The following is a 23,017-nucleotide window of genomic DNA, read 5'->3' as shown; positions in this document are numbered from 1 at the left end:
GTGTATCATTAAAAAAAAATATACCTTAAAAAATTCACGCATTTTGTGGATCTTTGAAAAAAATATCCCTCAAAAATCTAAGCCTTATGAGCCTATGGTTGATTCCTTCTTGAAAATATTAATTAAAACATCCAACCCTCTTGTGGAAGCTTAAAAAAATTATTTAAAAAATCTCTTGCGAATGTTAGAAAAAAATTGTACAAAAACCATGCCTCTTGTGGAAGCTTGAAAAAATATTCTTAAAAAAATTCACGATTCTGTGGAAACTTAAAAAATACCCTTAAAAAATCCACACCTATTGTGGAACCTTACAAAAATACTCTTAAAAAATCCACACCTATCGTGGAAGCTTAAAACAAAATATTCCTAAAAAAATCCACACCTCCTATAGAAGCTTGAAAAAATATTCTTAAACCAGTAAGGAAAGTAGTAAAGTCGGACGGGACATGTCATTCTGCAACATATACTAAATTTTGGTCAGATATAGAGTTGCTTCTTACAATGGGACAAAATTATGTAAATAAATTTTAAGCAAAATATCGAAATCTAAACCGATTTCATCGAAACTTGTCACATGTTAGGTTACACTAATTTCAGTATGTTTTTGCATTCGGCCACATCTTGAGTTCTTCATTTACTTATAAATCCAAATTTCGTGTATATCGGGACTTTGGTGCACTATTTACCTAAAATCGGACGAATATATGGGAGCTATATCTAAATCTGAATCGACTTTCACGAAATGTAACACACATTGTTCAAGGCTTAATTCAGAATCTTATGCCAAATTTCGTGGAAATCGGAGGATATATCGGGACTTTGGTGCACTATTTACCTAAACTCGGACGAACATATATATGGGAGCTATATCTAAATCTGAACCGATTTTCACGAAACTTAACACACATCGTTTTAGATTTAATTCAGTACGCTGTGCCAAATTGCGTGCAAATCGACGGATATATATAGGGATGTTGGTGCACTATTTACCTAAAATCGGAAGAAAATATATATGGGAAATATATTTAACTCTGAACCGATTTTCACAAAATGTAACACACATTGTTCAAGGCTTAATTCAGAATCCTATGCCAAATTTCGTGGAAATCGGAGAATATATCGGGACTTTGGTGCACTATTTACCTAAAATCGGACGAACATATATATGGGAGCTATATCTAAATCTGAACCGATTTTCAGCAAATTTAACACACGACGTTCTAGGCTTAATTCAGAATGGTATACCAAATTTCGTGCAAATCAAAGGATATATAGGGACTTTGGTGCACCATTTATATAAAATCGGACGAAAATATATAAGGGAGCTATATCTAAATCTGAACCGATTTTCAAGAAATTTAACACATGTCGTTCTAGGCTTAATTCAGAATGCTATGGCAAATTTCGTGCAAATCGAAGAATATATATATATAGGGACCTTGGTGCACAATTTACATAAAATCGGACGAAAATATATATGGGAGCTATATCTAAATCTGAACCGATTTTTCCAAATAATTGAACTGTGCCAAATTTCATTCAAATCGGATCACAAATGCGACCTGTACTTTGTTAACAAAAATACATGGACGGACGGACAGACGAACAAGCATTAATCGACTTAAAAACCGATTCTATGCATATTCTCAAAAGGAATCATGTATCTATCTCGTTTCCTTTTGCCTGATACAAACATATGCACAAAGACATAATACCACAGTGTGGTGAAAGGTATAAAAATCCAGGCTTCTGTGAAAGCTTAAAAAATATTCTAATAAATCCACGCCTCTTGTAGAATCGTGAAAAAATATTCTTAAAAGAATCCACACCTTCTATAGAAGTTTGAAAAAAATATTTAAAAAAAAATCCACCCTTCTGTGGAAGCTAGAAAAATATATAAAAATCCACGACTCTTGTAGAAGTTGGAATCGTGAAAAAAATATTCTTAAAAGAATCCACACCTTCTGTAGAAGTTTGAAAAAAAAATATATATTTAAAAAAAATCATCCTTCTGTGGAAGCTAAAAATATATACAAATCCACGACTCTTGTAGAAGCTGGACAGAATATTGTTAAAAAAATTCACGCCCTTTGTGGAAGCTTGACAAAATATTGCTAAAAAATCCACGCCTCTTGCGGAAGCTCGAAAAAATATCCTTAAAAAATCCACGCCTTTTGTGGAAGTTTCAAAAAATATTTTTAAAAAGTCCCTTTTGAAAGGTTGAAAAATATTCTTAAAAATGCCACGTCCCGTGTGGCTACTTGAAAATATATATTCTTAAAAAAAAATTTCCTTATGGATTCTTCTTTGATCGAAATATTCATTAAACAATCCAAGCCTCTTGGGGTTGGTTCCTTGTTGAAAATATTATTTAAAAAATCCACATCCCGTCTGGTGGGTTCGTTGTTGAAAATATTATTTAAAAAATCCACGTCTCAAAAAATATTAGGTGGTTATTTGAAAAAAAAATATTTGTATACAAAATCAATGCCCCTTTGGTTACTTGAAAAAATATATTTTTCAAAGACTCCCTCCTTAAAAATGGATACTTAAAAATATTATTTAAAAAAAATTCTGCTTGGTCCTTAATAAAAATATATGCTTGAATATATTTCCTATTAATATTACGTTGTCATATCAACATATTGCAAATTCAAAAATCCTCTTATTATTATGGAATTGAGTTTAAACCTTTATTGAATATTATGATAACTTATGGAAATTACCCAATCGCAAATTTCCTTTCACATAATTTAATTCCTTTCATTCATTCGGGGTTTTTTTTGCACATTTAATTTCTTTAATGTCATTGTTATGCATATTGACAATGCCACAGGTTGGCCATTTACTGTTAGATGTTGTAATGGAAACACATGTTTCCAAACCATTTGCCAGATAAGATGGCATTTTGCAAACAAATTGAATTTAGAGAATAAGTATTTAATTTAATTTATTATTATTTGGTGAGGAAATAGAGGGGTAGAGGAAAGAGAAGAAGAAAACAGATTTTATCATTGATGACAAAACTAGGCTAGGCGGCCACATTAAACTAAACTACCACCACCACCACAAAGAACAATGTTAATGTCTTACACAATAAAGGACTAAGACACTATGCTGTTGCCTGCTCCATTCCATTACAAATGTACTTACATATATATGCCAGTATATAATGTATAAAATACTTTTAGAAATTTTTGTTGTAGGCGTAACAAGCAAGACATTCTTAAAACACATTAAATACTTGGCATTTAACTTGGGGGGTTTTGCAAACGAAAAGAACTGGTTGGGCGCCACAATACCCACATCCCACTCGAAATGAAAAGCGGAAAATCACACAATATCCCGCACATAAGCGGCTTGCTAATACAATTTTCTTTCTTCTTATATTTGATTAAATTCATTCAATCTATTTTATCATGGTGCAAGCATAAAAATTGTAATTTTTATCTGCAGCAATATCACGCCATGCAATTGTTACAGATATTTGAGATTTTTTATTAGAAATCCTTTTTGTTATCCTCTCTCTGTTACCTATGTTGCAATATAAATTCAAGGAAGTCTTTTTGTTATATTTTACAATCGATATTAAAGTTTTTTTATTTCATTTCCTATTATTTTTGTTGCAGTTTGCTAAAAACAATTTTAATTTCCTGCTTTCTGCCAAAGAGTTCATCTACGAACTCCAGAATGCATTGTTGGCGTTTTGCAAAATGGCAGAACAAATATTAAAGTCGTAAAATTGATGATCGTAAATTTGAAAAGAAAAAAAAAAACTATAAATTATTTGATGCAATAAAGTCAAAGTGAGCCAATATAAATGATACGATATGTGACAGAATATGTAGTTTTCCACTAACAGCAACAGAAGTGTTATAAAATAAGTTGTTGGTGAATGAAGGATGGTAAGTTAGGTAGGGGGCAATATGCAAGAGAGTAAAAAAATAAAAAATTGGTAGATTTTTAAAGAATATCTATTCAAAGACTATATAAAGAGTGAATTTGTTAAAGAATATATTTCAAGGGGCATATAAGACATAGATTTTTTAATAAATATTCCTCCAAAAACCATATAACGCCATTTTTAAATAATATTGTTTTTCAATGACCGTTTGAGGCGTAGATTTGTTGAAGAATATTTTTACACGAACCATATAAGGCGTAGATTTTTTAAGATTATTTTTCAAGGACCATATAAGGCGTAGATTTTTTAAGATTAGTTTTCCAAAGGACCATATAAGGCGTAGATTTTTAAAGATTATTTTTGCGTAGATTTGAGGCCTATATTTTTTAAATATTCTTTTCAATGACTATATAAGACTTGGATTTTTTAAATAATTTTTTAAATATTTTTTCAAAGACCATAAAAGGAGTGGATTTTTTGTAACCTTCACCACACTGTGGTACAGAGTATTATGTCTTTGTGCATATGTTTATAACAGACAAAATGATTCGAGATAGACCCATGGTTCCTTTTGAGAATATGCATAGAATTACTTTCTAAGTCGATTTATGCATGTCCGTCCATCTGTCTGTCCATGTTAAATTGTAAACAAAGTACAGGTCGCATTTTTGATTCGAATTGGATGAAAACTGGCACAGCTCATTTATTTGGCCAAGGACGAACCCTAATGAAATTGAGAAAAATCGGTTCAGATTTAGATATAGCTCCTATATATAGTTTCGTCCGATTTAAGGTAAATGGTATACCAAAGTCCGAATATATCCTTCGATTTTCACGAAATTTGGCATAGCGTCCTGAATTAAGTCTAGAACGATGTGTGTTATATTTCGTGGAAATCGGTTCAGATTTAGATATAGCTCCCATATATATTTTAGCCCGATTTAAGGTAAATGGTATACCAAAGTCCCTATATATTCTCCGATTTGCACGAAATTTGGCATTGCGTCCCGAATTAAGTCTAGAACGATGTGTGCTAAATTTCGTAAAAATCGGTTCAGATTTAGATATAGCTCCCATATGTATATTCATACGATTTTATGTAAGTCGCAATATATCCTTCGATGTGGACGAAATTTGGATTTATAAGTAATTGAAGAATTCAAAATGTGGCCGAATGCACAAAACATACCGAAATAAGTATAACCTAACATATGACAATTTTCGATGAAATCGGTTTAGATTGCAGAATGACATGTTTAATTTCATGTTAATGGTCCTTCAAAAATGCGACGTCTGTTAGGATTCCGTCAGTTGAATATACCTATAGTGGTGAAGGGTATCATATAGTCGGCCCCGTCCGACTTTACTGCTTTCTTCACTGCTTTTAAATAATTTTTTTAAAGGACCGTAGATTTATTAAAGAAACATTTTTAAACGTTCATATTAGTTTTAAATTTATTAAAGAATATTGTTTGAGGGCGAAATTTATGTATATTTATCGCATGATTTTAAAGGATGATATTAGGCGTAGATTTATTAATTATTTTTTGGGCGAAATTAGGTGTATATTTATCGAATGCTTTTAAAGGATCGTACTAGGCGAAGATTTATTAAATAATATTTTTCAATGGCCATAATAGGCGTAGATTTTAATATTTTATTCAATGGTCATTTTAGACGTGCATTTTTTAAAAAATATTTTGTCAAGGATCCAACAACAAAAGGCGCCGATTTTCTTAGAAATTCTATGCTTCAGTTCAAATTTTTCTTTTCAATGTAATGACACATTCGATTGGTGTCAATATCCTCGAAACCCTTTTGTTTCCTTATTCGTTTTCTTCTTTTTTCGTCCAAAATAAATTACCGCATTCAAGTTGAATAGATAACTAATAGTTGACGTTTACAAAGTAAAATCGATGGCGTAACTGTCATGTGTTTGACAAGTATTGAGAAGCAATACAAAAACCAACTAACAACGCACACATACACACACACATGGACATCAATTTATTGATGATTTATTATTATTGACATTGTTTTTGTTGTTGTGAAAACGTTTATAATTTGTCTTCTTCAGTAGAGGTCGGAGGGGGAGGGAGTGGTATGTGATATAGAACTTATGCACCACTACAGTGATGATGATGATAAAAACTTAACGTATGAAGCCATAGAATGTGTAATTGTAGTTTAGGTGAAACAGTGGGTTATAGCAATTTTGTGCAATAACTTCAATTTAAATATATAAATTTAATTTTCTCTTACAACACCAAAAGCTGTTTCGAACTCTTCTGAAAATCTTTCAATGCTCAATTTTTCGAATTCATGAATAATGTGCAGTTGGATTATCATTTCGTACCCACTGTTCAGTATTGAAGTAGCACAATAAACCATAATATCGAATAAGCATAAACTACTATCATAACATAGAATAGGATGCTGATAACCATGATGATGATAGAAGCCAATCATTTTTTTTCTGAGTTGTTTTCAATTTATTTGCTTTTTATCTTCCTCTTCTTCTAAAGAACAAGAAAAAATAAAAGTTGTTTGATTTTCGAGAAATCATAAGTTTTTCTATATCTAACTTTTAAAAAGTCATAACTTATACATAGATTATGTAAATATGCGTTGTATGCATACATGTTTACATATAAATAAAAATATAATTAATTATAAACCCTGTGAATGTGGCCACCATCACCAAGAAAAAATAACAAGAAAATGAAATTCACTTTGAAGAAATATTTCAAGCATTTAGAGACCAATCAGGGAATTACATTTCCTTTTCTTTTGCGCCTCATTGACGAACAGTCAAGCCCAAATCAATCAATAAAAATCTCCATCCCCTCCCTATCCCGCCATTATCAGTGAAATGCAAAGGAATTCCATGTCATTTGAAGATAAGAAGGAAAGAATGGAACGAAAAAAAAGGATAAATATTTCTTGAAGTTCGAAGATAAATGTCTTGACATTTACTTTTGAAAGGGAATTTCCATAAACAAATGACATACCAACTGACTATTGGCATTTAGTTTTGATGGGGATGAAGAAGCAAGCAAACATATTTGAATTTGTTTCCATAGTATTTAATTGGCCCGTGCCAGGGTTTATGTGTTGAAATATTGAATTTTCCCCTTTTCAAGTTTAACACTTGCAATTTGGCTATTTTTATAAAAAGATTTCTTTGCCATGAAAATAAGTAAAAACTTCATTATGTTCGGACGGGACAAACATTTTATAACCTCTGGCATAGGGAAGGCATTTAAAATACCTACAATCGGTAGATTTTTAAAGCATATGTTTCAAGGGCCATATAGGGCGTAGATTTTTAAACAATATGTTTTCAATGTCCATTAACGCGTAGATTTTTTAAAGGATATTTTGTCAAGGACTATATGAGGCGTTGATTTTTTAAAGACAATTTTTTCAAGGTCCATTAACGCGTAGATTTTTTAAGAATATTTTTTTAAAGGGCCATATAAGGCATAGATTGTTTAAAAATTTTTTTCAAGGGCCATATAAGGCGTAGTTTTTTTTAAAGAATATTGTTTTCAAAGCCCATATAAGGTGTTGATTTTTTAAAGGAAATTTTTTCAATGTCCATTAACGCGTAGATTTTTTTAAGAATATTGTTTTCAAAGTCATATAAAGCGTAGATTTTTAAATACTATTGTTTTCAACGGTCATATAAGGCGTAGATTGTTTAAATATTTTTTCATAGGCCATATAAGGCGTCGATTTTTGTAAGAATATTTCTTCAAAGACTATATGAAGCGTAGTTTTCTGAAAGAATATTTTTTCAAAGACTATATGAAGCGTAGATTTCTTAAAGAATATTTTTCAATGACTACATGAGGCGTAGATTTTTTAAAGAATATTTTTCAATGACTACATGAGGCTAGATTTTTTAAAGAATATTTTTTTAAGGACTACATGAGGCGTAGATTTTTTAAAGAATATTTTTTCAAAAACTATATGAACCGTAGATTTCCTAAAGCATATTTTTTTAAGAACTATATGAGGCGTATATTTCTTAAGGAATATTTTTTCAACGGCTTTATAACGCATTGTAATTAACAAAGTATAACTCTCTTCAGAGTTTATTATTACAATTATTATTATTTGGATGTCTTTAGTAAATAGAAGGTAGTTTGAACAATCTTTGAAATCTTCTACACCTAGAGTACTGTGATGTTCAATAAATAGTTCATACTCAGAAGAACTTATTCCCTTTTGTTAGAAGTCAATTTCGGCTATTTTTTGTAAGACTATTAGATCTTCTACCCCCTCATCAGCCTATGAAGACCCCTTCCTCACGCCTATAGAGTATTTTGTATACACTAACTTCGGTGAGAACTTCCGAAGTCTAAAAACCTTTGGAGGTCTTCGATATTTATAGCCTTTATGCAATCATCTATCGAGAAAAAATCGTGAGTATCAAACTGATTCAACTGAGAAGTCGATGAAGAATCCCTTTGGCAGGTCAAAAAAAAAAAAAAAAAAACAAGTGAAAAAAGCGTTAAGGGGACCCCCCCATTCTCGGGGTCAAAATTTTTGTTGATTTAATTTGAATCTACATTGATTCAAGAATGTCCCTACAAAATTTCAAATTTCAATCGATTCCAAATTTTTACCCGTTTCTCTGTGAGTGTATAGCTATCGTATGAATTAGGATAAAGACAATACTATTTTTAAACTTAGTTTGTGGTCAGATACTAGCATTTTGAAAAATATAGGGTACACACAAAACACAAAAGTGGACCTATACCGAAAATTCAATGTACACCAAATTCAAATTTCAGACATTTTTAATGGATATTTTTTCTAAAAACCCCAGAAAGTGGTCCGATATTGACGACGCATGGTAGGGTGGAACATCCCCAAAATACTGCAATTAAAAGGTCACAGGTACATAAGACCCTAACCAATATACACAGGTTTTATTTCGGCGGGTTGGGTGGAATAACCGAACATTTGAGGTGCTATGCCTAATTGAGGGCAGATATAGCTCTATTGCGAAACTTTTTGCATCAGAATACATTTCTTTACGCTTAATATTAAAAATACCGAAAATCGGTAGGTATCACTATTTGGGGGCTAGGCCTAAATGTGGACGATAGTTCAACGTTCTCGAAATCCTCCGCAGGTGAAGTAATTACAACAGAGTCTATGAACCAAACCCAAAACGCGGAACAAATAAAATAACTATTTTAATATAAAAATGGGGTTATATGGGAAGGGGGTGAATATTAATAATTTTTGGTAGAGAGATTTGTTACCATATACGACTACAAAATACCAAATTTCAGTGAATTCGATTGAAAAACGTACTCAAGAACCTCAAAATACCGAAATTTTGGTGTACTCTTATATGGGGGCTACCACAAAAAATTGACTTATATTTATAATTTTTAGTGGAGATATTTGGTACCAAATAAGAACCCAATGTATGCAATTTCACCGAAATCGGTTGAAAAACACGCTCAAGAACCCCAAAATACCGAAATTTTGATAACAAAATCAAGAGGTCAGAGGTGAAAATTATTGAAATGTCCACGTTCAAACCATAGGCTTGTAAAAAAACTCCATGAACAAAATTTGACTAGAAACTATTTTAATACTCACTTTAAATTATTTGTTCCATACGGCGTATACGTTGTGTCGTTACTAATACGCACATTGGCACAACAAAATATTTATTGGAGTGGTGTAATTAGTCCAAGAAGATGTTTTCAATGACCATCTGACGCGTGGATTTTTTAAGGATTTTTTTTCAATGATTTTTTACAAAATATTTTTTCAATAAACTTCACCACCCTGTGGTACAGGGTATTATGTCTATGTGCATATGTTTGTAACAGGCAACAAAATACCGAAATTTGGGGGGTAACCTTATGTGGGAGCTATGCCTAAACGTGGACCGATTCTATCGATGTATCCCAATTTGTTTAGAGGCTAGAGTGATTACAACAGACAGACGACCGGACAGACAGACGGACATGGCTATATCGTCAAAGAATTTTACGCTGATCAATATATATATACTTTATAGGGTCGGAAATGATTATTTCGATGAGTTACAAAAAGGAAAACAAAATTTATGGAGGAGGGTATAAAAAGACTCCTTGCCTTCTATCGTTTTCTGCAAGGAGTCCCATACGTGAGGTGAAAAGGTTCTTTATGTTGAGTCCCTCATCGACTAGTTTAATAAAATTCGTTGAGTATCAAACTCTCAGACTGTAAAATACACTTCACCTCCAGTCTATGAACGATTTCCTTCATTCAATTAGTCTATAAAGGCTTTCTCAGCTCAAAAGTAGACTTCCACCTGTTCAATTATTATATCTCCCTCTTACTCCTTTAAAAATATCCATTTCAATTCATTCAGCTCGATTCCCTTCATTTCATCTATAAAGGCATTCTCATCTTTTCTATAAAGATTCCTTACAGATAGTCTATGAATACTCCATTACTGTCGTATATGATTCCTTACAAATACTCTATATAGATCACTTCCACTTGTCCAGTCTCTGGACTTCGTCTACAAAGCCTCCTATCAGCTCATCTATAAATTCTCCCTTCAGCTTGTCTATAAATAGTCCCTTCAACTCCTCTATGAAAGTCTCCCTACATCAGCTCCTCTATGAAAATCTTCCTACTTCAGCTTCTTCCCCTCTCCCCCTTCTTAAAGTTGTTTTAGAAGACTCCCAGTTTTAGCTCATCTATCAAAGACTCCCTTCGTCTTTATAAGACGTCCTGGTGTATCGCAGAGTCCCTGCTTCAGCTCGTCTATTAAAGACTCCATAACCATACAAATTTCTTTATTATGTCTCTTTTCATCCATATATTGAATTCTATGTTAACCTTTGACCCTTCCGGCGTATCTGGCAATCAAATATAAACAGCATATATTCTATATTTATTCCGCTTAATTAACAATATTTTGTATACGCAACCAGAAAAATATGTTTGTTGCGTATTCGATGTGGTTACAACATATAAATATGTCTCCGCCTGATTTAATTAAATATTTTGTTTTGTTCCCAAAAATACAAATGTTGAAAATATATGTTATTTTTAATTAAAAACAAAACAAAATACAAAAACACATTCACAGTGTAATTTGATTTTGGCTTCTGCATGGTGTCACCCATGTTTTTCGTGTAAATACAGCCAGCCAGAAGTAAATAATATTTATGGGAAAAAATTATTTTAATAATTTTTTTTTTCGTGGAACCATGTGTTCTCTTAATAAAAATCCAATCAGCATTTTTCTTGGTAGTTATTTAGAAAAATTGTAATTGGTTTTGTTTTTGTTATTGAATTGGAGGCCATTTGTACCAGACGGCGTATACATTGTGCCGTTACGAATACGCATATTGGGAATACAGCAAACAAGTTTAATGTAGTGATGAAATTGGCCCAAGGGTCTATTGGAGACCTAATTTTATAAATGAATGGTCACAAACAGTAGCAAATGAACAGGTAAATTGGCTAAACTTGTTCAGGCCGTTAATGAGTTATTTTTGTGAGGGACAAACGTGAATAGGAAACATGATTATACATATAATAATATGGGGTCCTAATTATACATTTCGCTTGAAACCATTCTCCATGTATTCAATTCATTAGAAAACTTTTTGCCTTTAATAATTTTTCAGAATGTAAAGGAGTGAAACGGAATTTCTTTAATACGAATAAATCTGAGAGTATTAAAAGTATTAACGCATTGTTGCCCACCCTTCATCATCGTCATCATCATCTGTTATGCATACGCAAAATTATTTCAATAAACTGCTTAAGAGATGAAATAAAACCACAAGGAAAACAACAAAAAAGAACAAGAAGCAAACTTCTGGGATTACTCCGAGAAAAAGAAGGGCATTAAATGCTTAACATTCAATCAAATGTGGCGCGTGTATTTTTGCCACAAAGTGAAAGCGAAAAAAACATGCTGCTTGACTTTTATATATTAAATTTTACATTGTAAATTTCTGATATTTCTTCTTCCGTACTTTGAATAAGGAAGTAAGCCATTTTGAGAGAACAAGTTATTATATAGCACGTTTATCTAAATGTCGTTCCATTGTAACTAGTTTTCCGTTAACTTCTTCGATACGATAATGAAATTCGACAAGTTATTTCCTTTTCTATTTTCAATTTTGTTTTTTTTTTTGCTTCTGTTTCCTTTATTCAGAGTTCTAGTTTCTCTTTTCGATTTTTTTTGGCAAAACGAATTTGTTACATCCTCTTTTTGTAGAAACTTTCTAATCAATAGAAAGTCAAAGATGTGAAATATAAACGTAGATGTAATGAATACTAAATGGAGATAACTAGGTTTACATTATAAGGGCGAAAGTAAAATTACATTTTGATAACAAAGTCAAGAGGTCATCATCTGTTTTTGGAAATTATTGAAATGTGCACGTGCAAAACATAGGCTTGAACAAAATTGCTCCATGAACAAAATTTGACTAGAAACTATTTTAATACTCACTTTAAATTATTTGTTCCATACGGCGTATACGTTGTTTCGTTACTAATACGCACATTTGCAAAACAAAATATTTAATGGAGTGGTGTAATTAGTCCAAGAAGATGTTGTCAATGACCATCTGAGGCGTGAATTTTTTAAAGAATATTTTTTCAATGATTTTTTACAAAATATTTTTTCAATGACCAACTGAATGGCCGATTTTTTAAAGTATCTTTTTTGAATGTTTAACTAAGGCGTCCATTTTTATACCCTTCACCACACTGTGGTACAGGGTATTATGTCTTTGTGCATATGTTTGAAACAGGCAAAAATAATCGAGATAGACCCATGGTTCCTTTTGTGAATATGCATAGAATCACTTTCTAAGTCGATTTATGTATGTCCGTCCGTCCATTTGTCCGAATTGGATGAAATTTGACACAGCTCATTTGTTTGGCCCAAGGACGAACCATATTGAAATTGGGAAAACGATTGGGAAGATTTAGATATAGCTCCCATATATATTTTCGTCCGATTCAAGGTAAATGGTGCACCAAAGTTCCTATATATCTTTCGATTTGCACGAAATTTTGCACAACGTACTAAATAAGGTCTAGAATGATGTGTGAAAAGTTTTGAGAAAATCGGTTCAGATTTAGATATAGCCCCCATATATAGCTTCGCCCGATTTTAATAAAATAGTCCACTAAATTCGTTGGAAATCTTTGACTTGCACGAAAATTGGCACAGCGTAATGAATAAGGTCTAGAATGATGTGTGCAAAGTTTCGCGAAAATCGGTTCAGATTTAGATATAGCTCCCATATACAGCTTCGCCCGATTTTAGGTAAATAATCCACTAAAGTCCTTGGAAATCTTTTGACTTGCACGAAATTTGGCACAGCGTAATGAATAAGGTCTAGAATGATGTTTGCCAAGTTTCGCGAAAATCGGTTCAGATTTAGATATAGCTCCCATAGATATCTTCGTCCGTTTTAAGGTTAATTGTGTACCAAAGTCCCTATATATCTTTCGATTTGCATGAAATTTGGCACAGCGTACTAAATTAAGTATAGAATGATGTGCGCAAAATTTCGTGAAAATCGGTTCAGATTTAGATATAGCTTCCATATATAGCTTCGCCCGATTTTAAGTAAATAGTCCACTAAATACCCTGGAAATCTTTTGCTGTGTACGAAATTTGGCACAGAGTTATGAATAAGATCGAGAATGATGTCTGCCAAGTTTCGTGAAAATCGGTTCAGATTTAGATATAGCTACTGGTTTTTCAATGCCAAACTGAGGCCTGGATTGTTTGAAGAATATTTTTTCAATGACCGGCTGAGCCGTGGATTTTTTAAAGAACATTTTTTCAAGGACGCTCATTAGGGACCCTTAGTATGACATGGATTTTTAAAGAATATTTTTTTAGGGACCTTCAGGAGGGCGTGGATTTTTAAAGAATATTTTTCCAACGAATATTTTTAAAGAAGATTTTTTCAATGACCATCTCAGGCGTGGATTTTTTAAAGAATATTTTTCTAAGGACCATCAGTAAGGCGTGGATTTTTAAGGGATTTTATTTAAGGACATACTTTTTAAATATATCAAACTGTGTCAACATATTAACCCCTTTTTTAATATTTCTCCCTTTTGTTTTTTTTTTATTTCTCATTTCAGTTGTCGTATACGTGATTTGTTGCGGCATAATGGACAATTGCCCGATGGCATTGATACATTGCGGCTGCCAAGACGTTTACAGCGTTACATCGATCTAATGGAAGAAATCGAAGGACCAGATAAGGATAAAAACAATGACGATACGGATGATTTTCCCACCACCAGTAAGGCTGGCCAAAATAGAAACCCCGTTAAAAAGGCAACAGCCAGTGCCAAAGTACTTAAACCAATCGAAGAAGAAGACAGACCGACAACAACAACAGAAACAGTGGCAGAAGCAACAACATCTTTGGCAGCTAAAACCACAGAAGTAGAGGCAGAAGAAAAAGGAGAAGTAACGGATGCCGTTACCACAACTGAAGATAGCAATGCAGCAAACACTTCAACGGAATTATCAACTACGACCACCGATGATACCATTAGCACTACAACTACATTAGTGGAACAAGCTGAGCAAGTAGTAACCGAACTAGACCAACAACTACAAACCATTAGTATTACTGAAGTTGAAGAATCAACAACCATCGACGAATTACCACCAACCTCCTCAACGACTGATGATGAACAGGAGGAGGAGAATGCGGAGGCGAAGGACAATAATGCCACTCCAGTGATTATTATCGATAAACCTTTTTTATTTTGATTTTCTTGGCATTTTTTCCATTGTTTTTTTTTCAACCGTTTTGTTTGTTTGTTATTTTCATTCTTCGTTTGCCAAAAAACCACGAAGTTCGACTTTTTCTTGTTTAACGACATTTCTTAACAAGATTTCGAAAGAAAGAGCAAAAGTTCAATGTAATACCATCATTCACTTGTCGCATTGTCTCCAAATGTTCTTTTTTGTTTTCGCGATGAGGGAGACAACAAAACTTTTTCTACCGCCTTTGCCAAAACGAAGAAAACAACATCAACAGAAGTTTTTTTTACAAAAATTGGACTGAACTTACCTGTAGGTTTCTTCACTAACATTAATGCGACCCGGTACTCCTGTGGTTTCTGTGCGACTGGTAAGATTAACGGTGTTGCCGAATAAGCAATAACGCGGTACACGATTGCCAATGACTCCGGTCACCACCTCGCCCGAATGAATGCCAATTGTGATTTGCTAAAAAAACACAAGGAAGAGAAAATTTGAAAGTGAAAATACGAAACCAAATACTAACTAGTCATACACATAAATAAATAAAAAAAAAGTTCATCATAAAATATAGTATCCATACTTAAATCAATAAGTAGAATTTTGAAATGGAATTTATTTAAATAAATATTTGGTGTCAATAAAATAATATATACTTTGAAAAATCTGGTGCATTTTATTTTGAAACAACCACAGATATATGGATTTATTAAAGAATTCAATTTTCAGAAACTAAAGAATATTTTTTCAAGGACTAAATGAGGCATGGATTTTTAAAAGAATATTTTTAACGAATATTTTTTCAAGGATCATATAAAGAGTGGGTTTTTTTTGAAGAATATTTTATCAATGACCATATAAGGTTTGCTTTTTTTTAAAGAATATTTTTTTAAATGATCATAAAAAGTGTGGATTTTATAAAGAATATTTTTTCAAGGTCTATATAAGGCGTAGATCAATTAAATAATATTTTATAAGGCCTATCTAAGGCATGAATAGAATATTTTTTCAAGGTCTATAAAGGGCGTGGCATTTTTTAAATAATATTTTTCAAGGACTATATGAAGCGTGAAGGTCTATATAAGGAGTGAATTTTAAAGAATATTTTTTCAAGGCCTAACATAAGACGTGGATTTTTTAAAGAATATTTTTTCAAGGCTTAACGAATATATTTTCAAGGCGTGGATTTTTTAAAGAATATTTTTTCAAGGCCTAACACAAGGCGTGGATTTTTTAAAGAATATTTTTTCAAGGCCTAACATAAGGCGTGGATTTTTTAAAGAATATTTTTTCAAGGCCTAACATAAGGAGAGGATTTTTTAAAGAATATTTTTTTCAAGGCCTAACATAAGGCGTGGATTTTTTAAAGAATATTTTTTCAAGGCCTAACATAAGGCGTGGATTTTTTAAAGAATATTTTTTCAAGGCCTAACATAAGGCGTGGATTTTTTAAAGAATATTTTTTCAAGGCCTAACATAAGGCGTGGATTTTTTAAATAATATATTTTCAAGGATGGTATGAGCCATGAGATTTTTATACCCTACACAACTATGTTATTAAGGTATTAATGCTTTGTGCAGGCCCAAGAGTTCGTAACGCAGCGAAATATTGGTCCTAGACCCACTTTTATGTATACCGATCGTCATATCTCGACTAGCTGAGTGCGTCGGTCCTTCCTTCTGTCCATTATAATTTGTAAATACGATACATGCCATAGTTATGGATCGTATGAGTCGTAGGATTTTTATACCCTACACAACTATGTTGTCAGGGTATATTATAGCTTTGTGCAGTCCCAAGAGTTTGTAACGCCGCGAAGTATTGGTCCTAGACCCACTTTAAGTATACCGATCATCATATCTCGACTAGCTGAGTCGATCTAGACATGAGTGTCCGTCCGTCCATCTGTCCATTATAATTTGTAAACACGATACAGGACACAGTTATGGACCAATCGTCACGAAATTTTGGATGTAGGATGGCCAATGAAGACCCCTATTGTTTTTGGTAAAGATGGTTAATATTTAGGGAATGATACGGACCAAATATTTAATTTGTGTCTGAATTTCTGGTCGCTCCAGAGGCCGCAATTATGGCCCGAACATCGCGAAATTTTACATGGAAAAGGGGATCGGGACAAACAATAAGCCTCTTTTGATAAAGCTCGGTCGATATTTAGCGGGTCAAATGGACCCTGACTTTTGTCTGAAAAATTACAAAATTAGTATTCAATACCTGAAGGACATAGACCCGAGATGTTGACAGTATATCCAAGAGGAGAGGTTGACTTTTAAATTGATACCAATTATATTGTTGTATGTACTCGGATGTGGGAGACACAATTAAATATTTACATATGCTTACGTATTCAGATATTATTTAGTAACCCATTACCACACTAGAGGGCGGAAATATAGCAATGATCGCTTTGAAATTTTCCATGAGGATCCAGGTATGGTCAAGGACAACGCCTATAATTTTCGATGATGATCAGATAATAATTTTGGAAGAAGGGGATAGAAAACTTTTTTTTTGTTTTTTTAGAGTCGATCTATAGGCTACAATTATAAGCCGAACATCACAACACATTCCATGGTGAGGGGAATATGGACAAGTAATTAAAGGGACTGAATATTAGTAACATTCGGAAAATATGTCAGTATAAGGAAGAGTTGCTGTTGACCTCTAATCGAGCAAAAGGTGCAAATATCAGAAATATTGCCTAGTCTCGAATAAAAATGCGCAGAAAGTTAGAGTTCCGTGGTCGGCCCGTCCGACTATACTGCTCCGCTCACTGGTTTAAACAATATTTTTTTCAAGGATCATATGAGTCATAGGAATTTTTAAACAATATTTTTTCAAGGATCATATGAGTCTTAGGAGTTTTAAAACAATATTTTTTAAGGATCATATCAGTCATAGGATTTCCTAAACAACATTTTTTTAAGAAGCATAAGGAAGCATAATATTTTTCATAGATTAACTAAGCTATAGGCGTAGATTTTTTAAATAATATTATTCAAGGAATAACTGAGCTATATGCATAGTTTTTTTATATAATATGTTTCAAAGATTAACTGAGCAATTTGCACGTTTTTTAATAATATTTTTAAGGATACATGAAGTCATATATTTTTAAACCACAAGTAGTACTTCCAACACTTCTGCTCGAACTGAAAACATTTTTTTTTAAACTGTCAGCAAAAATGGTCAATAACTCTTTTCTTCTATTCTACTTGATTCTTTTTTTTGGATTTTATTACTTTCCGGTTCAATATGTTACATCTTTTGTGAAAAGTAAGTGAAAATGTATTTTAGCTGCTCGTTTTGGTTACAATATCCCGCAAACCATTCCAATAAAACTGCAAAGTAGTCATCAGATACTACCATAAATTACTAACATATGTATTGGAGAGTATCTGTGTGCGTTAACCAATGGTCAAACATACAACGCCGACAAACTTTATTTCATCAGTTTAACATTAAATGGAAGATACAAATTACCCACAAGTAATGATAATGTTTCCACAAACAAGTTGTAGGTTTTGTTTAATAGTAGTACCGAAGGAGTGTTGGGGGAATGGGCAAGAACTTTGAACCACAAATACTAATTAATGGTCAAAAGTTTTGCAAATGAAAGTAAACACAAGAAAATGAATGTATATTTGGACCACCACAAACTTGAAGCGCAATGTAATTGCTATATAATGATCGTCATGTATGTGTGTGCATGAGTGTATTTGTTGCAGTTAGTGCAAAGGGCCCTTCCTCTTACTCGACTTCGCACTGCACCATGACATCTAAATTTCATCACCAAAAACATTTTTCGGGGTAATTGCACATCTTCAAGGCATGTTGTTGCACGAAGGTCCAATGTTTTGCCATCTTGACCATGTTCACAATGTCATTACATTCCCACCGCAACAACAGCACGAACAACACCAACTCATCGACGACAAAATCTTGCGATAATTGCAATCACGTACATCCATCTAATCTATGTCTAATGTGGCGTAAAAGTGTTAAACGATATTTTCAAAAGTGTAACGATGAAAGTTTCCCCAAAAACGAATCCCCGAGACGACACAATTTTGGAGACCCTACTCTCTTCCTGGTAATTTTGAGAAGGAGTGTATGTAAGTGTGTGCGTTCTATTCACATCCCTGATGACATTCAGTGTTGCTTCCTTCCTTTTTGTATTTTGTAATGACCTGGAATGAGGTCAATGGTTCTTATGGTGCTCATAACAATCCTCCCGACACAGTGTGGGTGGCTGAGACCTTAACGAGTGAGAGTGTGTTTGTGCGAAACACACACACACACACAAACATTGAAGATAAACATTTAAATAGAAGAAATAGTATGGGGCTTTGCGTGATAGGGATTTGAGAATGTGGGATCCTTTTAAATACGAGGTGGAGAGAGTTTTTATAGACGAGTTAAAGGGAGTCTTTCATAGACGAGCTGAAGAGAGTATTTTTAGATGAAAAGCAGGGAGTCTTTCACAGACGAGCTGAAGGAGAAAGGAGTATTTCAGTGACGAGCTGAAGAGAGTTTTTCATAGACGAGCTGAAGGGAGTCTTTCATAGACGAGCTGAAGGGAGTCTTTCATAGACGAGCTGAAGGGAGTCTTTCATAGACGAGCTGAAGGGAGTCTTTCATAGACGGGCTGTAGGGAGTCTTTCATAGACGAGCTGAAGCAGGAAGTCTTTCATAGACGAGCTGAAGCAGGGAGTCTTTCATAGACGAGCTGAAGCAGTAAGTCTTTCATAGACGAGCTGAAGGCAGTCCTTCATAGACGAGCTGAAGGGAGTCTTTCATAGACGAGCTGAAGGGAGTCTTTCATAGACGAGCTGAAGGGAGTCTTTCATAGACGAGCTGAAGGAAGTCTTTCATAGACGACCTGAAGGGAGTCTTTTATAGACGAGCTGAAGGGAGTCTTTTATAGACGAGCTGAAGGGAGTCTTTCATAGACGAGCTGAAGGGAGTCTTTCATAGACGAGCTGAAGGGAGTCTTTCATAGACGAGCTGAAGGGAGTCTTTCATAGACGAGCTGAAGGGAGTCTTTCATAGACGAGCTGAAGGGAGTCTTTCATAGACGAGCTGAAGGGAGTCTTTCATAGACGAGCTGAAGGGAGTCTTTCATAGACGAGCTGAAGGGAGTCTTTCATAGAAGAGCTAAAGGGAGTCTTTCATAGACGAGCTGAAGGGAGTCTTTTATAGACGAGCTGAAGGGAGTCTTTTATAGACGAGCTGAAGGGAGTCTTTCACAGACGAGCTGTAGGGAGTCTTTCATAAACGAGCTGTAGGGAGTCTTTCATAGACGAGCTGTAGGGAGTCGGCTTGCTAAAGGTCGGCTTTATGGGCGAGCGAAAGGTCGGCTTTATGGGCGAGCGAAAGGTCGGCTCTATAGGCGAGTTCAAGGTCAGCTATATATACGAGTTCAAATTGATCTCTGCAGGGGAGTTAGAGATCGGATATATAGGCGAGCTAAAGGTCGGAAGGTAAAGACTAAATGTCAGTAGGCGAGCTAAGGTTCGGCTCTATAGTCAAGCTAAAGCGAGCCAAAAGTCGAATCTATATGCGAGCTAAAGGTCGCTCCTCTAGGTCGATTTTATGGGCCAGCTAAATGCCAACTCAATAGGCGAGCTAAATGTCGGCCCTATAGTCGAGCTAAATATAGACCCTAGGCGTCGTAAATACCGTATTCATAGTCGGTATGCGAGCTCTGTAGCCAAGCTAAGGGTCAGTTCTGTAGGGGAGCGAGGTTAGGTTAGGTTTGGGGATGTGCAGTGACGTATGTGGCTGCAGCACGCTGAGATCGTCAGGCCCATTGTGATCATCCACGAAAAGAAAGAGATATGGAGAGATCTATGAGGGAGAAAAGAGGGGGATAGAGAGAGAGAGAGATGAGAAGTTTACAAGAAAGTGTGAGAAGGTAAGTATGAAATAGTATCGACGGCTATAAAGATCGGACAGAAGATATATTACGTGTCAAGGTTGCACTTTCCCAACCACTTTAGGTTTCTAATTATGCTGTAGATTAGAGCAGGTTCAGTTGTTGAAAGAAGAAACTAAGACTCGGTGGAAAATGAGCACATTGCACCTTGGTTGTGCCAAAGTTCATAGGCATAGGTGGTTTGATTGAGTCATCAATTGCTAGATCTGTGGATTTAGATCCTCTTCTAGCTAATTCGTCTGCTCTTTTATTACCCATGATGTCACGGTGTCCTGGTACCAAACACATCCGATAGCTGTAAGTAAGTGGTAGGCGAACTAAGGGTAGGCTCTATATGCGAGCCAAAGGTCGGCTCTATATTCGAGCTAAAGGTCGCTTCTTAAGGTCGGTTGTTTGGGCAAGCTAAATGTCCACTCAATAGGCGAGCTAAAGGTTGGCTCTATGGGCAAGCTAAATGTCCGCCGATGTCGATTTTAAAGCGCCTCAATAAACAAAGATAATATCATATCCTAGTTTCCGAAAAGTTTCTAAGTGGTTTTCTAGATGTTCTTAAGCATTTCCGTCTTCAAGTTTAGTGTATGAAATGTTTTCTTTGTAGTGTCCCATATTCAATCAAGAGCTCTCAATATCTATGGATATACATATTATATATATATATGGATATACGTATTACCTTGTTGTTAATATATAAATATAGAGTGGAATCAATGTCATTTATAAATAAAATTAAATTTGTGGAAATTCTTTACGCAATGAAGCAAAACGAATATCTGTCGTCCTGCACATAAGCAGTAGCAGCAAAAGCAACGAAAAGGAATTCAAAAAAAATTCATGAGAATGTGTGAAGAACAAAAATTTATAAATATATATGTAGAGTGTGTGCTGTGTTGTAAAGTGGATGATGATGCTGCAGCTAACGAACCGTACACAAGTGCGTAACAACCACAAACAATCTACTTAAAGAGTTTTATAGGGAAATCCATAAATGATCATTATCAATTGTCGATTGTGTGGATAGTGTGGTGCATCAAGGTGATAATAAAGATTTTTCGATATTTTTCAAAACAAAAAGCGAAAGCGAAGAAAGTTTTCCGCTCACATATAGTCTAGCTATAATTTATATCATTTAATAATATATAGGTCAAAATTCTTCCCAACTAGCTTTTCGTTATATTTTAAAATCCCGGTAGCTCGCATATTCGAATTTAAGAACATCTTCTAACCTTACTTCTACATCGAAAATAGTTTTTTCCCTCTTTAAACTTGGCCCGTACATACCACACACATGTCCTTCTTACTCAATAGTTGGAATGAACAACCTTGCACTTCTACATTCCTTTCTCGCATTCCTTTGTGTAGTTTTTTTCTTATTTTTGCTTCCATTATTATGTGTGACATTGCATTACGAAGTTTTTCTCCCAGCTACAACCTCAAAGCATTCAAGTAATGCTGCTCTTGCAGTAATAAGTTATAATAATGATTTTTATTGTTGAGCTGTTTGGCATTTTCTTCATTCGAGAAGAGTGTGTGGTCTACTGGCCACTTGATGGGGATTGGGTATTTAAGGATTTTAAAAACGTATACAGGTATTTGTAGTAGTGTTGAGATTTTAGATGTTGGGACTAATATCACGTCGTAATTGTGATGTCAAATTTGTAATCCTATATTGAATGGTATTGAATGTGAGGTGTAGAAATTGGTTGTGAGGTATAGAATCGAGGATTTAATTGTAATCCTTTTCCATGAAATAAACACCATCATTATTCCTACCTTTTACAAAAATATACCCTATCTAAACTATGGCCACGTTTCATTTTTTGTAAGCATTCCAAATATGTTGTTTCTGAAATTGTAAATGTTGATATATCATAGCTTAGCTATATAAATGAAATACATATACGATTTCGATATGGCGTATGATAGACTAAGCGGAACTTCGCACAGACCTTAGACTAATCTCAGACCTTAACTATGTTGCTGTTTTACATTTTTAGGAGGAAATGTATTCACTAAGTTCTAGAAGTTCTTGTTCCAACAGGGGGTCATAATTGGCGTCGAACCAGAAATCTGTTGTTATAATGTAACAATCAAAAAAGTATACGTATATCAATAATCGTGGTACAGATGTACCCATCCATAGTTAGCTGTGTAATTTTTCAAAAATTTGAATATGTGAGTTTTTTTTAATTAGTCTATACGGATCGGATCTAGATGTAGGAACTCAAAATCATATATACAAAATATGTTAATGATAATCTAGCTAAAACAATCATAGTAATTTCGTTATAGCACCTCTGAAAAGTGTGGTGAGGTTTGTTTAAAATGCATTGAGATCAAACAAAAGCAATTTGAATAAATCCT

The 23,017-nt window shown here is 34.0% G+C and overlaps 2 protein-coding genes across 2 annotated transcripts in view; one reads left to right on the top strand and one right to left on the bottom strand.

The window, feature by feature from the left end:
* LOC133328974 (uncharacterized) overlaps positions 1-14,702 on the top strand; it is a 60,150-nt gene extending 45,448 nt beyond the window's left edge. The window contains exon 9 of the mRNA XM_061537478.1: positions 14,060-14,702. Coding sequence (XP_061393462.1) covers positions 14,060-14,702 — 643 coding nt within the window. The remainder of the gene's footprint in view (positions 1-14,059) is intronic.
* Positions 14,703-14,759: 57 nt separating this feature from the next.
* Positions 14,760-23,017, bottom strand: part of LOC133328973 (guanylate cyclase soluble subunit beta-1) — a 67,068-nt gene continuing 58,810 nt past the window's right edge. The window contains exons 11-12 of the mRNA XM_061537477.1: positions 15,007-15,164; positions 14,760-14,817 (exon numbers count right to left, since the gene is read on the bottom strand). Of these exons, the coding sequence (XP_061393461.1) occupies positions 14,760-14,817; positions 15,007-15,164 (216 nt within the window). The remainder of the gene's footprint in view (positions 14,818-15,006; positions 15,165-23,017) is intronic.

This window comes from Musca vetustissima, unplaced genomic scaffold, assembly GCF_032173495.1.
Source record: "Musca vetustissima isolate MV318-11 ecotype Yass unplaced genomic scaffold, APGP_CSIRO_Mvet_v1 utg16177, whole genome shotgun sequence".
Classification (NCBI taxonomy): Eukaryota; Metazoa; Arthropoda; class Insecta; order Diptera; family Muscidae; genus Musca; species Musca vetustissima.
This window is presented reverse-complemented; position numbering and strand designations above follow the sequence as displayed.